Here is a 23,330-nt window from a genome sequence, read left to right on the forward strand (position 1 = left end):
TTTCTTCAATGCAATAAAAATAAAAACCATCAGTAATCATCAGAGGATTTCCACTGTCAACCAAGGAAGTAGTCTATTAAGCATGTGTAAGCAATGTGATGTATGGAAATGAGGGTTGAGGACATGCATTGCATGGAGAAAACAGATGATGTAATGGATGCATAATAGAGAGATGTGATGTTTCTGAAATTTTATGAAGATTGTTTTGTTTTTTTTGCGGACTGTTATCCTCATCTTCATACATTGTTATTTCACCACGTTTCGGCCAACTCATTTTTTGGCCTTCTTCGGGTAATTAACTGCGACAGGATAGGAATGCTGAATTTCTTAACTGTATCCCCTGGCCTGCTTTAGGTAAGATTGAAACGCTATCTTCAAAAAATGTTCACCTGGAACCATAGAAACTCGATGCCTCTATCCACTATGCCACAGGCCCCAAAGGGCAATCAAGGTTGAATTTTATGATTTTTATAAATCCTTAGGGCAATAAGTTACAAGACTCAGCATTCTATCCCATCGCTGTTAATTACCTGGAGAAGGCCATAGGATAAGTTTGCCTAAACCTGGTGAAACAACAACTATGAAGATGAGGGTAATAGTCCGCAACAAGAATGAATTGATGATTTGGATTATACGGACTACTGTTCTCGTTTTGTTTTCGCACAATTTGATGACTAGGGCTATGGCAACAGAATATTCTTATTGTTTTGACTCTCGAGTATATATCCGACACAATTAGACACAGTTAATCAACTGAGAACCACATCACTCTATATAAAAGCAGATAAGATATCAATGGATACACACTCGAGAGTCAAAGCAATAAAAAGAATATGCTGTTGTCCTAGCCCGAGTGATGACTCAAGAGCAACAATTCCATTCAATAGCTCGGATTTTGTTTGTGTTTAAAACTTTTTCATCGTTAAAAATAGTAAAATTTTATTTTGTTAATTACAAAAGAAAACTACTTGATCAATGTATATGATTTTTGGAATATGACATCCTTGTTCCGTGATAAGTATGTCAAAGATTTTTCTGTATTTTTTTTAAATTTTAATTTGCATTCTAAATGAGAACCATAATGTTTTTTTTTTGTTTTTTGTTTTTTTGACAGAGGATGTAGATTTGTGTAGAGATTGGATTATTTTAGATGAAATTTACCTGGATTTGTTTACAGCTTGGAATGAATATAAAACCAGTGATAATTTTTTTTTTTTTTTAACCGATTGGCTAAGTAGAATCAAATATCAATTTGGCTGATGCATTGCTATTTAGGTTTATCTTGCAAAATCCATCCAATATAATTTTATAAGTTACCTTAGAAGATTCGACTGACATCATTTTATATATTAGATATATTTTATATTATATATGATCGATAGAACAGCTAGGCCATCAAATCTGCGTTTTTAGTGATTGAAATAGTTTGGTTCTTGTCCAGAATTTCCTGTCTCTTATTAAAAAAGAACAAAAATAAAGAAAAATCTGTATGATATACATACTTGTGATTAAATGAAAATATCCTGCTCCAAAAATCACTTTAATTGACCAAGTGGTTTTATTTTCATAAAGATTATCATTTTTAGGTGAATTTCAGTTTTACAGTCTCCATGTTAAGAATGGCTTTCTAAAATCTTGCAAGTTTGAATTATTTGAAGTTCTCTTTGTTTTCAAGATGTGATGCAATATCGTCGCTGTTCACTTAGGCACAAAATTTGAATTTCATATTTAAAAATAAAACCACTTTATCAATTTACATGATTTGTACACTATTTTTTTTTTTCATCCTCAGTACGTAAATCATACAGATTTGTGTTTTTCAATATAGGGAATTCTGGACAAGCTCCAATGATTATCTGAATTTAAGTTTGACAGATTGATGGAAATTCTATTCAAACTTAAGCTTAACAGATAATTAAATGATTAGTTACATATATAACTAACCCACACATCCCAATATACAACTATTTCTAAAAAGATAAATAGGCTAATATTTATTTTTAAAAATGTATTTATCTGATAGCTACTTATTTGCTTTCTTATTACTTTCGCCAGGTACAAATGCGGGAACGCTCATTAGCGTGCATGGAAATAAACATTTGGAGGTAAGTAAATATATCTTCATTTCCACGTATATTTTGTTTTGGCAATGCACGTGTAATATTCCTGAAATTTATACATTTTTGGATTGAAACAAACAAACAAAAACTGAACTGTTGAGTATTTTCCATTTGTCTTTAGCTTGCAATTCAGTAAGTATGCCAAACCAAAGTTTTATTTTCATTATATCTAAAAAAAATATTTTCATGTGCTTACATTAATTTTTGCAAAGCATAAACAATGAAACCAATTTTATTTTGATAGCACAAATTCACCACTGAATTATGGCCATTCAAAGTTTGTTAGAAATTATACAATTGACAGTCTTGTGTACTATTGATTCAGGAGCCAATTTTCAGTATTTATCGAAAAATGCAAGCTTTGAACAGATAAAAACTCCTCACAAATCTAATGTCTTCTTATAGCAAATGAAAAATTAAAATGGAAGGAATAATTATCGGATCAAGTCAACATAAAAATGGATCAAAATGCAATTATCTCTTGAAAGACACAAGTTAAATTTTGATTTTTCATTTTAGATTGATTTCAACAGCTAACACATTGAATATTAATGATTCATACAACAGAATAGATCAAGCTAGATTTTCCTTTTTAATAATGGACCAATAAAACTGTTGAAATCTGGATATAACACAATTTGATAATAGAGCTAAAAATTAATTTGCTAAAATTTTCAATTTGAATTTTATTTTTTTATTTTTTTGTGAAAGACCATTTAAAACTCACCATTCAAGTCTTATTAAAATTTTATTAGATTCATTGCTTACCCCCACCCCTCAAAGTTCTGGATTAAATATTTACATAGACTTATTTATAATGGTAGATGACACTGGGTATATATCGTGCAATTCCTAGCATATAAAAGAATCTTAGTAATCTCTCTCTATCTCTCTGTCTGTCTCTCTCTATCTCTCTGTCTGTCTCTCTCTATCTCTCTGTCCATCTCTCGGTCTCTCTGTCTCTCTCGGTCTCTCTGTCTCTCTCGGTCTCTCTGTGTCTCTCTCGATCTCTCGGTCTCTCTCTATATCTAACAAAGTTGTTGATGCATGTGCAGCAGCGGCAACATCTCACACATGCAAATGATCACGCCATGGTGGGAAGAGACATTACAGCAGAGGAAAAGAAGAAGAAAAACGGAAATAAAAAAGGTAAAAAATGTGGTGAGCAACTGATAAATGTGTGAGATAAAAATGTGGCACGTGAGCAACCAGAAGACTTGGAATCATGAGTTGGTGCGAGAGGAACTTTTAAGACAAGACACAATCAGAACTTTGAACAAAAGAATGGTCGAACAGCAAGCTGTTGACATAGCAGGGGAAAAAAAAAAATTTTTTAAACCATCCACGTGGTGAGACAGTGAGGCAAGGACACTGGAGTGAGATTTCAAACCCGTGTGGCAACAAGATTAGCAGATATATTTATGAAGGAGAAGAAAAAAGCATGTTTTTGACACGGAAAAGTTTTGTTAACTACATGGTGAACTAAGAGACTTAAAGCAAGATGTAATGCGTTGTTTGGAAAGTACCAGGAATAAATGCCTTTTATTTCAACTTGGGGGGAAAAAGCAGCCAAGTTTCTTTCCTTTTGTTTCTTTGCAAGATTTTCATATACAACATGTGCGTTAGAGTTAAAATGTAACAACATTATATCTTTGCCTTTCTCATGCTTTTCATCATAAAATTGAATTGTGTGCAATTTTGCTTTCAACAAAACCAAAATTATTCTTCAAAATATGTACATTTCTAAACATTAGTAATTTTCTGTCGACTTATGGAGATACAAATGGTTATAACATTCTTCGTTAGTTAACATTCACAAAATTGAAATTAAAATCTTTTCACTTTAAATTTCAGGAAATGTCATATTGTAGTTCACTTGAAGGCTCGTGCACCAATCAATCTTTTAGTCTGGAGAAGATGCTGCGTGACAAATCCAGAACTGAAAAAAAGGTAAACTTTTTTTTTTTTTTTTTTTTTTAAAAATTAAACTGGAATTATCTAGCATATATTAAATTGTTTTTGATGTCCAAATTAATTGGGGGGAGGGGGTCTATTAAAATAATTTCCAACACTATTGATAATGTTCACCCATTCATTTATTTTTTATTATAACTTGTGTTTGTATTCATCTCTTGAAATGTGACACAAATTATAAACATGATGTCATACTAAAGCTATAATTATTTTGTTATGGTAATATTTGAAACTCTTATTTATAAGAAAGTCCAAAGAGATTAATTTGTAGGTCTGGAGATCTCAACATTTTGATTTGGATTTCCAGTTAAAGTATTCAGTTTATTTGTTGGGAAATTACTATTTATTGTTAATGCAACTCCATTTCTAGAAGTTACCTGATATTTTGAAATGATATCAATTCTGCAATGTATTTATTATGTTAAAAAACATTGTTGCTGCTGACAAACATATCTCTAAGATTTATAAATAATTAATGTGTATGTGTGTGTATATATATATATATATATATATATATATATATTAGCAGTTCCGCCCGGCTTTGCTTGGGTTCTATGTACTGTTCATAAGGTTATGTGCATATGTATATATTAAAAAGTGTGAATATGTAAAGTAATGCCTTTCTGTATAATAGTCTTCCTTAACTACCATAGAGAAAAGACAGGCAGACATTTTCACTTTTATATATATCTTTATATATATATATATACATATATATAGATATATATTGGATGCAATATATAGTAATGATTTAAAAAGTATTTAAAAAAAAAAAAAGACTCATGCGCCACCACTGAGAATCGAAACCAAAACGTTCAGCTCACGATTTATTTTGCCTCTGCAGTCAATGACTGGGCTATGAAAACATGTTTATTGCAAGGCTAAAAATTAAAACATGAACCAATAGCTACTACATTATGCATTCGTAATGCCGGCGTTCGACCTTCACCTGGCAAATTTCTTTTCTTTTTTTTTTTTAATTTTCACACTTTTGCACTGATTTTTCCGGGCTAAAACCCAAATATAAAGTTTTTCATGGATTCTCAAATACCTTATATATGAAGTTTCATGTCTGTAAACCAAAAATTCTAGGAGGAGTTTGGTAGGCAAAATTTGTTAAACAAAAATATATACGTATACATATATATGGAAACAATTTTGTGTTTACTATAAAAAATTTTTACGCAAATATTATGCAAGTATAAATCATGTAGAATATCTGCATGAATATAATTACACGTAATAGTTAACTAAAGATGCCCACTGATAGAATGAATCGGTCCACAATCATAATTAAAAATATTTTTATTCTGGTTAATGCCCATGTTTTCCTTTGCGCCTTATGCATATTTTGCAACCTGTAATGAAAATATTGTCTTTAGTTTTATTGGTAACTCTTATTAATAAAATACAGGCACACTATTCCAAAATAAAACGCACAAAGAAAGGCAAACAAGATGAGAAGAGCAGCATGTCAAAAAATATTTTAAAAAAACTCACTTTAAAGATGATAATCAGAGAAAACTTTCTTACAAAAACATCTGACACATTTTTCTTGTTCACTTTTCTTCTACATGTTTTTTACTGCAATATGCAAGTAAATATGCATAAACGGATGTACACTCGGAAGTTTCGTTTTAACTTGATAACATTGTATCAATTTTGTTTGTCTGATGAGGAAGAATGTCAAGAGTTGCATTTCTATGTGCAGGGTCACCGGGTCCATATCATCTGACTGCCCTTGCTTGATAAGAAAAGTGGGTCTCCAGAGTTCAAGTAAAAAAGGCACACATCTTTACAATTTAAATTAACTTTATTCAAGTTTTCTCAATATTGACATGAAAGAAGACAAGACCGGTTGGTTTGGTTGGCATGTATTAGAGAAACGGATTTGAGTTTGTGTCTTTTAAATCGTCTCCCGTCCATGTCATGACAAGAAGCAATCGATGTTGCATCTCTACTGGAACTGATCATAATCAGCGCAAAAGAGCTTTAAGCTGAAATATCCGAAAGGCTCATACGCATAGTGTTCAAATCATGCAGTGTATTTTTATACATCTCTGCATCTCAACTGAAACTGAAGTGCAAAAGAGCCTTGGGTGGAAATAGCTGAAAATGGTGTATGTGCAATGTTTTAATTGTCTAATATATTTCTACATGAGTTTGAACATGACCATGTTATCCGATCGAACCACATACCAATCACTATCCAGGTGATTACATGTTTGTGGGAAAAAAAATGCATCTTAATCACATAACTGCTACACTATCATACACCCATCGTCATTATTGTCGTCCCAAATTCTTGATTGTCTGTAGACAAAATCACTCAAAGTTTAGAAAGTTTAAAAATTAGAAGAAAACAAAAACAGTCTAAGAAGATCAGAGAAAGACAGCACGTTACACCTAATTACATTGTGCATAATGCTAGAGTGTCGCCAGGAGGTAAGAAAATTCTCTCTTTGCAGATGAGTCCTGTGATTTCACTTGCTTCCATTTTTACTGAGGTTATCTCTGACCCCTCGGTGTCCTTCAAACGTTTCCATACAAATAACTTTATATAACATCATCACTTTAATTTTACAGTTTTTGCCGGCAGAAACTAACCATGGTAATGGGAATGTAATGAGTTCTAACCAGAATGGTACCTTTTCATGTAAGTATAGATTTGTTTTTATATATCTAGAAGTGTAAGCCATGTTTAGTTTCAGATGGTTCGTTGTTCTAAACAAGTCCTGAGAGGTGACTTGTTTGCAGTAGACAGTTCCACAGAGCAAAATATTCTTACTGTGTCGAGATGGAAAAAAACATGTGAAATTGCTCCAGAAAAGGTTTAATATTTATGAAGCAACTCTGGTTTCTGATTGGTTGGTAGCAGAACATGAATTAATTTGATTTGTCAGTTCCTAGCAGCATCGTTTATAAATAGAATCGTCCGACTGTGTGGGATCATACTCCATTCTTGTTCCAAAATATTGCAACAATATATATATTTATTCCAGGTTAATATTTTCCAGATGTAAATCAATCAATGAAGTTTTAACAAGGTTCATATAAAAGTGCTTAATACCAAAGTAGGACAAGATATACTTTTTCTCTGTTCTACATAAACATTTATGTCACTACACATTCATAAGCATGTTTTAGTCAGTAACTTGAACTCTTCAGGCAATATTGCTTATGCAATATATATATATATATATATATATGAGCAAACAGTTAATAAAATATGTTAAAAAACACTTTGAAATGAGTTAAAAACATATTTAATCCGAAAAGGAAACACTAGATAAATGGATAGTCCTTAATCCGCGGAGTTTTGAAGAAATACTCTCCTTCTCATCAGAGGGTAGGAATTAGCAAAATGCGGGATCGGATTTTGCATGCAGAAGTATTTGATGAAACAACAAGTAAGTCAAAGATCTTACTTGAAAACAAAATAAGTTAAGCAGAGGGAATATGGTAAAGAAAAAGGTGATTACGCATGAATGGATAGTCTGGTGGAAGATAAAAAATCCAGTGACGGTAAAATCCAAATGTAAAACTTCAAGAAAGTTAAAAGAATTTCCATTTGTACAAGTAAAATCCAAGGAAATCCCGTAATTGGAAGAAGGTGGTCCATAATAATCCAAAGGCAGAAATCCATGGAATAATTCACAAACATGTGTACAAGGGAAAAAAAATAATATTAATAAAAGAAAAATAAGATGTGCTTTTCACTCTACTTCCGAGACATAACTATATATATATATATATATATATATATATATATATATATATATATATATATAATAAATCACTCCAGACGAGGCATGAATCCACTTGGTTTAAGGAGCTGAAAACCCAAAAGTTAAAAAAAAACTATCTCAAAGTCAAAAACAAGCCAATGATAAACGCTTGATGGTTAGATTCTGGCAAAAAAAACCCTCAGTTTTTTTTTGCCTTTTGCCAGAAACGAGAACTAAAGGACAAAATAAGAGAAGCAAAGAGTTACAAAGCTTCCGAAATTAAACCAACCATCCATTTTCTACTCCCCTTATTTTTATCTCTGTTATTATATTTGTTCACTGTGTTGCTGTGGAAATGTTAAATTGAATTATCAAATCATTTGGTCATTAAATTATTAAAAATCTTCAGATTTCATTTCTCTAGTGACACAATAATAAAGTAACTTATGTTTTTCTTATGGAAAGTCTTCAGGAAGTGCTCAACAATTTTAGAAAACATAGGGATATCATCGTCTAGGAGAGTAGCAGCATACACTACATGTGAACGACCTCTAGTCTTGTGAAATATGGTCAACAATGAAATATCAAAATTACACGATCCTGGTTGCAGTGAATTGAATGGAGAAAATTGTCAGTCTCAATTGGTATGGCCACATCGCCTGCAGACTGTCATCCAAAACATTGCAGAGTGTGTCTCACATTGATGTCAATGACCCAAAGCCATACATTAGGCTTCTTAAGACATGGAAGGAATCGGTTGATTACGACCTGATTCTGACAGATGGCACAATCAATGTGATAACGGACAAAAGTTAGATGGCATTCACAAAAGGCCTACTACACAAGATTTCCAGCTACGGTATAACTGGAAATGTTTTCTCTATCATTAAATAATTTCTATCTGATAGGCTCATAAGAGTATTGGTTGATGGGCAGAAATCAGAGGCCCACAGTATTAATGCTGGAGTCCCTCGGGGGTACATACTGGGCCCAACTCTCTTCCTGATCTACATCAATGATCTCCAAAACACATACTAAAATCTTTCGTTGACATCTATGCTGATGACACGACCATCTATGGCAACACATCAAAGGCCGTAAATGATGATGTTCTCTCTGATTCTCTCTCCTCTGATCTTGAGCGCGTGGTACAGTGGGGAAAGAGGTGGCTGGTTACCTTTAATGCATCTAAGACCAAACTCCTATCTCTACATCATAAACGCTCTGATCCCCATCTGGCATCAATTAAAATGGATGGCTCTCGTCTAAGGGAGGCCCCAGGATTTGATAAGCTCCTGGGTTTGACCTTTGCACCTGATCTTAAATGGAACACATACATCAAGTCTGTGGCCAAGGTCGCTGGGAAAATGGTGGGATCCTTCTACCGCTCCAGAAGATATCTCACTAATGATGCAATTCTCTATCTATATAAGAGCCAAGTACGTCCAAAGATGGAGTACTGCTGCCACATCTGGGCGGGGGCTGCAAAAAACAGCCTATCCTGCCTTGACAGAGTACAAAATAGACTCCGTGGCTTGGTGGAGGATGCCCTTTTCTCTACCCTGCAACCTCTCTCCCACAGAAGAGACGTAGCGAGCCTGTCATTGTTCTATCGTTATTTCCATGGCAGGTGCTTGCCTGAGCTCCAATCTCTGGTCCCCCCTCGCCAATTTTTCTCAAAAAACACCCGACTAGCTGAAACCACCGTCAATAATTTTCCCCACTCCCTATCTGTGCCTAAATCAAAACGTAGATACCATGAACAAAGCTTCTTTCTTAGAACTGCACGCCTGTGGAACCCTGTTCCGCTTGCCTGTTTCCCTCCCGACTTCAACCTGGATGTCTTCAAGTCCAACACAAACAAATTCCTGATGAACCGCCCCCTCCCCCCAAGTAATGACACCTTACCAATTCTCCAATACTATTGCTACACTATCCCTTTGATTACTGTATACACAATAACTCTTATCCCTGAGTGGCCATTGGGCCTTGATAAGTGGTGAATTCCATGTAAAAAAAAAAAAAAAAAAAACTTTAGCAAAATGAAGCATTTTAAAATTTATATCATGTGTATAAAATTATCCAAGGGAAGACAATGGAAGTGATCCAAAATCTCTTTGGTTAACCTTTGTGTTGAATGTCTGTGTCCTTACCTCCAAGTTATCCGTGGTGACAGAACCCCCTTAAAATCTTAAATGTGTATATCCAACTTTAATGAAATGTAAATGTATCAGATACTAATTCAAAATTTTCTGATATTTATCTTTCGCGCGTTTTGTCTTCTGACTAAATTATCCTTTGCGTTTTGTCTTCTGACTAAATTATCCTTTGCGTTTTGTCTTCTGACTAAATTATCCTTTGCGTTTTGTCTTCTGACTAAATTATCCTTTGCGTTTTGTCTTCTGACTAAATTAAAAAGGAAAATAAGTCCATAGAAAATAATGTGAGCATAGTCAAAAAGTACATACTAATAATTCTACTTCAATCCCAAGCAACGTCGGGTTCCCCTGCTAGTTTCTAACAAAGGTAAAATGCTTAAATGTTAACTGTAACCCTACTTTTGACCCACCCTGTATAATTGATTTTGAATATTATCTTTTGTGCATTTTTCTTTTGATATAGGTGATACATATTCTAGAGAAAGACCAGGAGAAACCAGCAAATTGTACGATGACGACCCATTTCAGACAGAACTTGCTTATCGTACAGAATTTGATGCAGATTTTGGTAATTTTCAAAATGCTGCTCTTGCTGATGAATTTGTGTCATTTGGTAAGTTTTTTTTTTTTTTTTTTTCTAAGAAATATTTTAGCATTAATAAAAATATCAAAATATATTCTTCATTCGATTTGTTATTGCTGGTAGTGCCTGGGTGTGCAAATCATACCAAATAGCAAAGGCAGTAGTTTCTCTCTTCAGGCAGTACCATCTAATTCCATTTTGAATCTCATTACAGTGGGCACTTTATCATGCAGTCCATGTCCTTTGTGCTAGGTAGTTTCAAATGATTGTGTCTACCACCTGTCTGTTGCTGACGCAGTCTACTATTGAACGTTGCTTATGCCAGGGTTTTCCAAAGTGGCCTCCATAGAGCCTTGAGGCTCCCTGAATGAGGCTGATGGGATCCAGAAGTCCTTTCTTTAAGAGGGCCAGATGCTTTGTATGGAAAAATTAAATGGTTGCAGACATTAAATTATTGATCTTTTTTACTGGAAAGAGATATGATGCATAGCTATAGATTAAAAGCGTTTCGGGATGATTCATTAAAAAAAAAATTAACAAAAAATGAAACGTTTTCTATTAATCAAAAACAAAAAATGATTGTAAACATTAGTTAGTGTTAAAATTTGAAATGAATGTTTTTCATATTTATTTTAGAAATTATCTTGTTAGTGTTCCGTAAAAAAACTTGGCACTGCTCATGGGTTCCATGGTGTCCTGAAGTCCGGGAAACCCTGGCTTATGCAATTTTTTACCACCATATGTTAGGTAACTACTGTTTTTTTTTTTTTTTTTTTTTTACACAGTGATCACCACTTATCAAGGCCCGGAAGCCACTCATGGATAAGGGTTATTGCAAGTACATTACGTTAGTGTGGAGATTTGATGAAGTGTTTAATTAGGGTGGGCGGTTCATTAGGAATTTGTTAACATTGGACTTGAAGACATCCAAGTTGTAGTCCGGAGGGAAGCAGGCAGACGGAACAGAGTTCCACAGGCGTGCAGTTCTAAGAAAGAAGCTTTGTTCATGGAATCCGCGTTTTGATTTAGGCACAGATATAGAGTGGGGGAAATTTTTCACAGTGGATTCAGCTAGACGGGTGTTTTTCGTGAAAGATTGGCGAGGGGGGACCAGGGATTGGAGTTCAGATGAGCACCTGCCATGAAAATAACGATAAAACAAGGATAGGCTCGCAACGTCTCTTCTGTGGGAGAGAGGTTGCAGGGTAGAGAAAAGGGCATCCCCCACTAAACCACGAAGTCTATTTTGTACTCTGTCAAGACATGATAGGCTGTTTTTGGCAGCTCCTGCCCAGATATGGCAACAGTATTCCATCCTTGGACGTACTTGGCTTTTATATAGATAGAGAATTGCATCAGTAGTGAGATATCTTCTGGAGCGGTAGAAGGATCCCACTATCTTTCCAGCGACCTTGGCAACAGACTTGATGTACGTGTTCCATTTCAGATCAGGAGTAAAGGTCAAACCCAGAAGCTTGTCAAAACACGGGGCCTCACCCAGACGAGAGCCATCCATCACAATTGATGCCAGCTGGAGATCAGAGCGTTGATGATGTAAGGATAGGAGTTTGGTTTTGGATGCATTAAAGGTAACCAGCCACATCTTCCCCCACTGAACCACGTGCTCGAGATCAGAGGAGAGAGAATCCGAGAGAACTTTGTCATTTACAGCCTTTGATGTGTTGCCGTAGATGGTCGTGTCATCAGCATAGATGTCAACGAATGATTTAAGTATGTGTTTAGGGAGGTCATTGATGTAGATCAGGAAGAGAGTTGGGCCGAGGATTGACCCCTGAGGGACTTCAGCATTTATATTGCAGACCTCCGATTTTTGTCCATCTACCACTACTCTTATGAACCTATCGGAGAGAAATGATTTAATGATTGAGAAAACATTTCCAGTTATACCGTAGCTGGAAATCTTGTGAAGTAGACCCTTATGCCATACCTTGTCGAAGGCCTTTGATATGTCAAGAGCAATTGCACTAGAAAGGAAGCCTTTGTCAAGAGATTCACTAATCCTGTGGGATATAACCGTCAGCACATCTGTGGTAGATCTTGCAGAGCGGAAACCATATTGTGTGTTACTAAGAAGGTTATTCCTGCTGAGGTGGTTGACTATTTCTCTATTTAATATGGATTCCAGCAACTTACTCATAACACAGAGGAGACTTATTGGTCTGTACTGAGAGGGAGAGGACTTATCACCTGAATTCTTAAATACAGGGCAAACTGATGAGGTCTTCCAGGGGGTCGGAAAGCACTTCTCCTTAAGGCAGCGCTTAAATAGTTTCGTAAGTATGGGAGCAAGTTCTGGTTGAAGCTTTTTTAACACTATAATTGGGATGCCATCAGGGCCAGTTGCCTTACTAGAATCTAGGTTCTTGATTAGCTTGGCGACCTCATGCACGGATATTTGTATGTTACCTAGCTTGTTCTGTGTTATAGGAGGAAATATGGGGAGTTGATGGCCTTCGTCGCATAGGGTAGAATTAGCTGCAAAGTTCTTTGCAAATAGTTTGGCCTTGTCTGACGCTGACGAGATGACCTCTGGTCCATTGATAATGGTTGGGATGGAACGCACACTTCTGTTTAGGATCCTATTTGTTATTTGCCAAAACTGGTGGGATCCAAGCTACTTTGGATTTAACAGACTGGGCATATAGCTCTCTTGCATTTTTTATTACTCTTTTACAGTGGTTGCTGGCAGACCTGAAAGCAGCTTTAGTCTCAGTGCATCTATTACGTTGGTAGCTATGGAAAAAGTGATTTCTGTGCGTGATAGCAGCAGCACATTCTGGGGAGAACCATGGCTGGTTGTTAGGTTTTTGTCATGATAGTCGGACAAGTTTTTTTGTTTTTTTTTAAATTGTTTTATTGTTATAATATAATTACCTTTTAACTAAGAAAAATTGTCTTATAAATAATTAAAAAAAACTTGAAAAAATATATATATATGAAAATATATATATATATATATATATATATATATATATATATATATATATATATATGCTGTGATTGCATTGGCGCACATGTTCTCTTTAGATCACTGACATTAAGTGACGTGGAGGCTAGCTTGTACCAGATGGGTGACCATTTGAGAATTATAGGTGCTGTATGTCCTCTTCCCATGACCAAAATGTGGCTGGGGACCACTTTTGAATTGGGTATTCTCTATAAACTTCCTCCTTTGTAGGAAGCCGACAGCACAGCTGTAACAGAGAGAGTATGAGTGCATGTGAAAATATCAGCAGCAGCCAAGGGATGGATGGCTAGCGAAGGTATTAGCAGCAGCAGTTGTTTGAGCACTATGAAAACTAGCAAGTGTGCGTGGGCTTGCATCAGAAGAAAAAGAAAAATGCTCTAGGTGATTGGAGGGAGAAGCAAAGTATGCGCCGGGGGAAAATGGATGTGTAAAGTCGAAAGCAAGAAATTGCTGGCTATGGTCAGTGTATGACCGAGGAGAGAAGAAAAGTGTGTCCCGGGCAAGATGGGCGTGTGACCCTGTCATGGCGGCGAGAGACTTTTAAGCTGGTGTCTGAACAACAGGGTTTTGTTAATTTTGTGGCTGATGAAATGAACAGTAAAAAAAAAAAAAAAAGTATTGTTTGAAAAGTAATGGTAATAAATGCCTTGTGTTAAAACAGAAAAAATGCAGTCGGATTTATTTATTTTTGTTTGATTCTTTGTAACCGTATTAGGTGGCATGCAGGGGTGGGGTGGGATGGGGGGGTGAACTGTACCAAGCACAGTTTGAACGTAACAAGCATGTTACTTGGGGCTAATATCACACCAAGGTACATGAAAAAAGAAAAGGTAATTACAATTCAATTTAAAAACTTTGCATAACAAAAAACTAGTCTTTACTTTATTTTTAATAAAATGTTATAAAATATATTTTTTTTTAATGTTGACTGAATTTTTTTTTTTTTTTTTTTGTTCAGAATGATTTTATAAAATATATTTTAAGTTTATATAAAAATAATCTTTACTTTGAAATGTTTTTTGCAAATATTTTTTATTATTTATGTACAGTTTAAACTGATTACGTAAGCATTAATCAGAAGCGACTCTTCTTGGGTATATACCAGCAAAGCTTGGCAAGATTTCTACTAAACAAAAAGTGATTGTCTTATTAAGAATAACTCTTTTTTTTTTTTTTTGTTAAAGAATCAGCAGCAGCCAAATTGGATGCAGATGAGGTGGATTTTTTTCGAGAAAATGCTGATCCTCATTATGTAAGTTTTTTACTGCATTAGCCCCCCCCCTCCACCCTTGGTCTGTAAGAAATGAAAACAAAAAAAAAAAGCCATACTTGTTTTAACACACTAGATGTTGAAAAAATGGTAATTATGCAGTATAAGAACCATGCTATGAACTTTGCACTGCTCAGGGGTTCCATGGTGTCCTGAAGTCTGGGGAACCCTGGCTTATGCAATTCTTTACCGCCATATGCTAGGGAACTGCTGGTTTCTGTCATGGTAATTGTCATGCTATTGTCGGAATTGTCTGGTGGTTTACAAAAAATGCTAAAAAGTACTGAATAAGAGTTTTTTTTTGTTTTTCACGGGACAATTTTTTTCCAAGGACAAATATATTTTTTTAAGTACAAAGTTAATTCAATGAAAAATTATTTGAAAGATGAGAATAATGTTCTAGAATAACTATTAGGCAATTTTTACAAAACTTAAAAAAAAAAAAAAAAAATTTGGATCAAGAAAAAAAGCATTCATTGTAAGATAAGTTTCATAAATTAATATTTATTTTTTGAATAACAAATAACTGATAGCAATAAAAAAAAAAATGTTTATTTTGTTTTTTGTTGTTTTTTGTTTTGTCTAAATCAAGATAAGCATTTAGATATTTTTCAATATAATAAACCAATGATAGCAAATGAATGTTTTCTTAGTGATTTTTTTTTTTTTGTATTAGGGTTAAGATGCTGAGTATTTCAGTAGCTTTCGGCATTTTCTGTAAAGCCTGCAGACAATTCCAACAATAGCACGGTCCTTATATTGCATAAGTAATAAGTACAAAAAAAAAAAAACAATATTTTTATACCAAAAACTAAATGAACACTCATATCAAGTCAGGTGAAATTAATTCCCTAAACAGAACGGTTTTCTACAAATTTTATGTCTCTTTATGAAAATAAAATCAATATATAATGTTAGACCTTATGTCTACAATCCTTATTCCAATTTTGATCAAAATACATTACATGATTTTGATTCTAGAAAATGTTACAAATTTAAGGCTTAAGCTTAAGGAGTCTGAGAAATTGAAATTCCAGAAATCTTCTTTAATTGGAATGTAAATTATTATGGATGTAATTCAATGCAAATCTGAAATATTTGAATTTTGAAATAGAAGAGTGTGTCCATATTATAACTCTGAAAACTCTTCAAAATATTGGTGTTTTTTAAGATAGTTGACAGATCGATTTTTTCTTTTGTGCTTTTTTAAGCAAAACAACAGTACTTAATTAATTCTTATGTCGAAAGTAGTAATATATCCAAAAATTATGAAAACTCGTAATTAAAAGTAAACTTTACAGAAAATGGAGGGAAATTGCATTTCCCCAGCTGTAAACGTCTTGAAGGTTGCGAATACAGGAGATACTTATCTCACTTTTTGCCATTTTAATGGCTAACGTTTTGTTTTAGATGATAGCGATAGACTTTCTTTTTTTTTTTTTTTTACTAAAAACACAAATAGCAATTGTTCTATTCGATGAATTTTCGTAATTTTTGGATATATTACTATTTTCGAAATAAGTTGAGTACTGTTGTTTTTTGCTTAAAACCGCATATTTCAAAAATCGATCTGTCAACTATCTTAACATATCCCCAAAAAAACTGAAATTTGAATATTTATTAATTAATGTCTAATGCATCAAAAATTTCACAAAAATGAATTTTAACAAAAGATTTCCACAGCAATAACGACTAAAAGTTAGTTGAAACAAATATTTGATTTATCAGTTTAAATGCAATTTGAGGTTTGAATTTAAAAATCAAGGATAAGTTTATCAGATTGCTTTTATTATTCAAGAAAGCAACGAGCATGTAGTTTTTTTTTGCAAAGAAAATTTATCCGTTTTATCTATTGGTAGGATGCGGTTCTTCAAGTACCACTGGCACAAGATGTTGCAGATTGGAGCTATCGTAGTCATATTAGTTTCTCAACACCTACCAACAGTCATGAGAGGATGTCAGTTGGAACATATATGACTGCCGGGTCGGAATCTTTAAGAAATGCCAATCAGGTATTTTTTTTTTTCTTGGTCCCCAACAAAAGGAAGGTGAACCTGTAAATTCACCCTTATCCGTTCGTCTGTTTCTCAATAACTACACGTTGGAAGTTTTTATTTATTTTATTACTTTAAAAATTATTTTTATTTATTTTAGTTTTAACATTATTGCGTGTGTTTGTTAACTCGTTTCACTCAAAGAATGTTAAAAAATCCGTTGTATTTAGTATTTGTCTAATTTATCAGAAAAATATTTTTAAAGAACTCTCAAGATGGAATGATATTTAAGAGGTGGCATTGTTTTGGTTACATACTGATCGTTTGTAAGCAAAGCTATCACACAACAAACCTTGCACAGCTATTCAAACAAGTACCTGTCCCTCAAATAATAGAGTATTAAAAAAATTGACTATTTCCAACTCTTATAGAACAAACAGTAACAGAAATTGATTTGACCACAATACAAATAAGTGAGCTATTACTGACCTAAACTTTTCTACCGACAAACAATTTTTCAGACTGTAATAGTTGGCATTAAGAATGATCCACTGCAGTTGATTTTTTTTTTTTCCATAAAAAGAACTCTTCCTCTCTTTTGTAAATTCTTTGGAAATTTTCATAGAATTTGCAATAAAATATGCTGTAATTATTAAAATAAAATTGACTTCAATTATAAAGCATGTGGGAATCCATGATTTGGTGTTGCGCAAGAAAATTTATCTTGAACCTACATGTTACTTTTTTTTTTTTTTTCCAAGTATCTATTATCTTGTTCTTAATTAAATTTACTAGTAACTAGTTTTTAATCACTCCTTGTATTGATGCTGCTTCTGAATATGTTGTTTGTGGCGTTACTGTTTTATAGCTAGTATGAAGAAAAAGTCAGTAGTGAAAGAACAGATGTTTGTAAGCGGTTGGGGGAGATATGCTGTACTGGTAGAAGTTATCTATTTTTTTTCCTCCTGTTAGTTTATTTTTGTGTGTATATACGTTTTATTACCCCCCCCCTTTTTTTCATCCATTTCTCCCCCACCAGTTTTTTACCGCTATATATTTTTTCTCTATCGTTTTCTTCTCTCTCTCTCTCTCTCTCTCTCTCTATATATATATATATATATATATATATATATATATATTTTTTTTTTTTTTTTTTTCCTGTTTTTTTTATTTTAATTTCTGTTCTCTTTTATTTTTTATTTCTTTTTCTGTCACCCTTACCCCTTCAAAAATACAGATGTTCACCAACTTTGATTTGCAGAAACTTGCGTCTCAAACCTTTGAGCCTTAATATCTGTTAAGTGTACACGCGCATTAAGCATAGTCGTCTAGATTTGTTTTTACCCTGTTTTTCATTTTGCCTTTTTGCAGTCGTTGTTTAACAGTAACCATGCTGACGCAGCCGAGTTGCCAATTGTGGAAGAAATGGTAGAGGAGGAAGATCTTACTGAAGATTTAACGGCTCAAAATCCAGACGATAGAGAGGATACTTTGTCAGGTAATGAATTGTTAAAGTAACAGAAGACTCATAAGAATGCTAGCTGTTTCTACCTGGCATTGCCCCGGATGCAGTGAATAAAAAATATAAAATTACTGATAGAAACAATACCGTAACAATCAAATTTAAGTTCTGAATTTTTTTTTTTTTTTTAGATGAGGGCTGATTGTTTATATTACTTGTATTGATCAGACTATTATTCTTATTTTGAGTGTTATCTGTGCAACGTTTCGGTTGGTGTAGCCTTTAACCTTCATCAGGCATGTTGGTCATTATCTTGAAAAAGAAAGGAGAAATATTACTGGCTCTGTAGATGGTTTCGGATTTTTGGAGTTGTCTTTTCACCATGGTTTCGTAGGTGTACAAAAAAAATTTTGGTTGACAAGAGAAGGCAACTAACGTTTAATGGGATTATCTCCCTTTTATTGTTGAAATTTTAAGGAGGGGTTGTACAAATTTTTATTTTTTTCCTACAATTAGAGGTTCCTATATGCTGTTAATTTCTATACTTGGACTGTTTTTTCTTTAGTATAAGTCGAGCCCCCAACTGAAATTCTCATGACAAAAAAATGCATATATGAAATTTCATGCAAATGCAGAAAACTATACAAAAGTAAGACCAGTGAGGCTAGAAGAACATCCTTGACGGGGGAGGGGGACTAGCTGATCACATATGAAAAGAAAAAGGAACACGCTTCCCTTTGTGAAACAAGGTCGAAATAAATGACAGGGATGAAAGATGGAGAGTCAGACGACTCGAAGAAGCAGCATATGTGCTAAAAAAAAAAATTACTAAGCAGACCAAGCATAGAAATTAGCAGCGTATGGGAACGTCTAATTGTAGGAAAAACAAAAAATTGTACAACCTCTCCTTAAAATTTCAACAATAAAAGGTAAATAATCTGTTAAACTTTAGAGTTGTCTCCCCTTGTCAACCAAAAATTATTTCCGCATCTAAAATGGCGAAAAAACAAGACAAATCCGGAGAATATGAAACCATCTACAGAGCCAGTAACTTTTCTCCTTTATTTTCTAAAATAACAACCAATATGCCTGTCAAAGGTACACTGACGGAAGCGTTGTGCAAATAACGCTCAATCAAAACAATATAAATGAAATTTAATATTCAAAATTCTATTTCGCAAAATTTAAAACAAAACTAAAAATACTCGCATAATTAAAAAAAAAAAAAAATAAACTTATTCAGAAAATAAAATTTTAAGGGAGATTACTCTTGGTATTTAAGTAAAAATATGAGTTATTTCCTTTACTGCTTTTGATTTTATGGTCATCCTTGGAAAATGGTTCCATATTATCAGTTTTTCAGGTGGACTATAATTAAAAAAATTTTTTTAAAACCTGTAGTGAAGTGTCTTGTTATAATACCGAAAACATAAGTAATTTTTATCTGTTATATTATCTATATATCTAGAAAAGTGAAATTGTCTGTCTCTGTGTACATTTCCCTATTAAACTACTCTGTCAGTTTTCAGTTTACACATTAGAGATTTGACATAAGTTGTATTGAGATTTGGGAAAATCTTTTTAATCAGTTTTCGGAGAAATTTAACTGTCAAGGGGTAAAAATTCAATGATTTGACCTTTGAAAACTCTACCAAAGTCCTCCGCCAATTTTGGGTCTAAATACTTGGAATTTTAGATGTAGGTTATTTGGACATGGATCAAACTTTTTAATTTGATTTGAGGCCAAAACAAATGGTAAGGGGTCAAAATTAAAAAATTACTCACCCAATTTTGGGTCCAAACATTTGAAATTTTACGTAGTGTGTTTAGATATAGGACAAGCTTTTTAATCGGGTTTTGAATGGAAATCTGGCTTTCATGGGGTCAAACGTCAAAAGATGTCCTTTGCGGTCTCTAGCAAACTATTCAGCAAATTTTGGGCCAAATATTTGAAATTTTACATAAAGGGTATTCAGACATGCAACAAGCTTTTTAGTCAGTTTTTAGGCGAAAATTTGGCTGCCAAGAGGTCAAAATTGAAAGAGTTTGAAATGGGCTAAATTGGGGGGGGGGGTGCTGAACTTAGTCATTGTTTTTATTTTTGTGCCTCATTCACTGTGCACTCACGAGGGCCAGGCATGCTTCACTTGTTTGTTTTTCTTTTTTTTTGGTCTGTCATTTTTTTTTTTCTTTGTGTTTTTTGCTTCTGTGTGTGTGTGTGTGTGTTTTTTTTTAAATTCCAACTAAAATGAATACCCATTCTCTTTTAGGCTCTTCTTATCCTCCGTCATCCCTGGCAAAATCCATAATAAGTAACAGTGTCATATCTAACATCTTAGATGTCGCCAGTATGTCAATGTCCAACAATGAAATTGCGAAAAGACTTGTTGCGCAGCTAGACAAGTGCCAGAATGGTCAGTCAGAATCCCTAAAAGACGTATCCTCTTTAAAGACTAAAAACCTCACTCAGACACCTAGCACAAATCAGTTTGTTACCTCACGACTTGACCTTCAGCCTAAGGGAGGGTCTAGTAATAACTTTTCATCTTTTTCTTCGAGCATTGGCCAAGATATTTTGACGGCCACTTCCTCTTCTACACACACGCTTACAAATCAAAGTGCTTCCCGACTTGAAGAATCCGGAGATGCTATGAAGACTGGTGCGCGCAACCAGTTTCATCGTAGCCCAGTTGCTGTGACAGGCAATCAGTTGGCATTCGATGGCGCGAAATCTCGTGTACCTCGTGAAAGCATGCATGCACCCAGGAAGTTCAAAGACGTGTCAGAGTCAAAAAAACTTAATCGTCATTTGCCGTTTGATGGTATGGAGACGACAGAACCTGTAAGTGGTAAAGATGTTCGGAACATGAAATCTCCAAATGTCAATTGGCCCAAGGAGAACGTATATCGTAGTCCACAAAATGTGTCCACGATTTCTCCGAAATCAACTCGAGGTGAAATTTGCCCTTCAGTTTTTCAGCCGCATGTCAATAACAAAACCGACGAAGATACCAAGGAAGGAGCAGATTTATTAGCCGTACTCTCTACCCGGATGAATGTCACTGATGCTTGTAAAATAGAAACCCTTCTGATGAATCAGAATCGTACAAGAGACGACATTGATAAAAGCTATCCATGGCAGACAATGATGGAAGAGCCTCTTGGGCAAACCCAGTTGAATTTCGATGTTTTCACGTCGACGCGCTTAGAGGATGCAAGCCCTCTTGATGATGATGATGATGATGCCACAGAACACTTACAGTTTCCAGTCAGTGGTGCTACTATTAAAGGAAAACCCACATTTGAGATCGATCGTATGGTTACGATTCCCGACACTGCTATCGGAATATCTGAAACGGCACATGTGACTGTTCGCAATATGGTTCAACACTTGTTAGAGTGCCGTTTTGAATTGGTCTGTCTCTTTGTTAATGATCGAAAAGTTGCTGTTACGAACTACACTCCATTTCATATGAAGGAAAAACTTGTTTTGATGCCAATGGAATCCAAGGAACTTGAGGTAAGAATTTTTTTACAAAAGTTGATTTAAAATTTTTGGTGCGTGTCCAGAATTCAATCTAATTAAAAAAATAAAAATAAAAAAAAATCTTTGAAATTGAATTTTTTTCTTTATTTATTTTTCTTTTTTTTTCTTTAGTGAATTGGTAGGAATAAGTCCTGTAACTTTCAGAAAACTGAATATTTCATTTTTGTGAGCTTTAATTCTTGTCCCATTTAAAAGCAAAAATATAGAAAAATATCTTATGTACACACCTGCCGTGGAATGAAAATGTCATATTCCAAAAAACTGAGACAATTTTAATTTTTGTTCCTTTTCTCCACGTTAAAAAACGACCCTGGTGTCTAAATCTGTCCCGTGGGGAGGCATTGTAAATAGGAACATTATGTCTATGGTTTACTACTATTAATTGCTAAAAATCAAAAAAATTTCTATAAAAAAAAAATCTTAGAATTCACTTTTTTTTTTTTTTTTTTAATCACATTTTCATTCTGTGCCGAGTATATACGTTATACCGACTTTTTTTTTTTTTTGTTAGGTTAAAACCAGAGTACTAACCAGTTTTTTATATATTACTAGCAAATACAGGATGACCCCCCCAAAAAAACGGGCCCCCAACTCTAATTAGTCCCCGTTTCTTAGTGTTTTAGCCAAACAAAATTTAACACAGTGTATTCTTTGTCCCAGCTCCCACTGGGGTCTTGATGTACTCACGGTCGTTGATTCTGCCATGTCCTGTAAAATAAGGGAAATCGGTAAATAAATAATGGGGATATCACGTTTTTTTGGGGTCACCCTGTATATGCTCCTTGAAAGAACTACATGCAGTATACTGTTAATGCAAATTATTTTGAATGATTAAAATTCTAACATAACTGATGCTTACCCACTCCTTTATTTTTGTTTATGTATGAAATTGTGTTTTAAAGCGTGACTTAAATGTATAATTTCATGCTAAAACTATAATTATTTGATTAAGGTAATGATTTAAGCTCTATTTATATTAAGTTCAAATATATCAGTTTGTAGAACTAATGACGGATGATCGTAAGGTTTTGGTTCTGGTCATGGCATCTGCTTTATTTTATCGGAATTTATTCGGTACTGTTGCACTTTGCAAACTGGATTTTTTGTAAAAATCCATTCTAGCTGGATTGCATTTCATATAAATTATTGGAATATGCCAAGCGCCAATGAAATTACAAAATGCTATGAAACAGAAAATAAGTCATCAGATACTAATTATGATTTTAAAAAAAATGGAAAAGCAATAAAATATAACAACTTACCGCAAATTTTATGAGTAAATGTTGGGGAAAAAAATCCAAACTTGCTTTTTCATATATAAAGAAAATTGAAATTTTAAACAGTTGCACTCAATAGCATTTAAACTGACATACCACATTTTTATTCTTAATAAGCAATTTTCATTTGTTATATAATATTATTGGCCCTATTTAAAAATTTTCAGTTTTTATTATATATGAAATAGCAGCAGTTGTAATTTATTTTTTTATGTGTTAATGAGATT

General features: G+C 33.9%; 1 protein-coding gene across 1 annotated transcript in view; it reads left to right on the plus strand.

The window, feature by feature from the left end:
- LOC145249013 (centrosomal protein of 192 kDa-like) overlaps nucleotides 1-23,330 on the plus strand; it is a 144,349-nt gene that overhangs the window by 34,960 nt on the left and 86,059 nt on the right. The window contains exons 7-14 of the mRNA XM_080110872.1: nucleotides 2,056-2,105; nucleotides 3,975-4,070; nucleotides 6,681-6,750; nucleotides 10,445-10,594; nucleotides 14,738-14,805; nucleotides 16,683-16,835; nucleotides 18,189-18,315; nucleotides 20,550-21,799. Of these exons, the coding sequence (XP_079966998.1) occupies nucleotides 2,056-2,105; nucleotides 3,975-4,070; nucleotides 6,681-6,750; nucleotides 10,445-10,594; nucleotides 14,738-14,805; nucleotides 16,683-16,835; nucleotides 18,189-18,315; nucleotides 20,550-21,799 (1,964 nt within the window). The remainder of the gene's footprint in view (nucleotides 1-2,055; nucleotides 2,106-3,974; nucleotides 4,071-6,680; nucleotides 6,751-10,444; nucleotides 10,595-14,737; nucleotides 14,806-16,682; nucleotides 16,836-18,188; nucleotides 18,316-20,549; nucleotides 21,800-23,330) is intronic.

Source organism: Euprymna scolopes, chromosome 27 (assembly GCF_053919585.1).
Source record: "Euprymna scolopes isolate OS-2025 chromosome 27, ASM5391958v1, whole genome shotgun sequence".
Lineage (NCBI taxonomy): Eukaryota > Metazoa > Mollusca > Cephalopoda > Sepiida > Sepiolidae > Euprymna > Euprymna scolopes.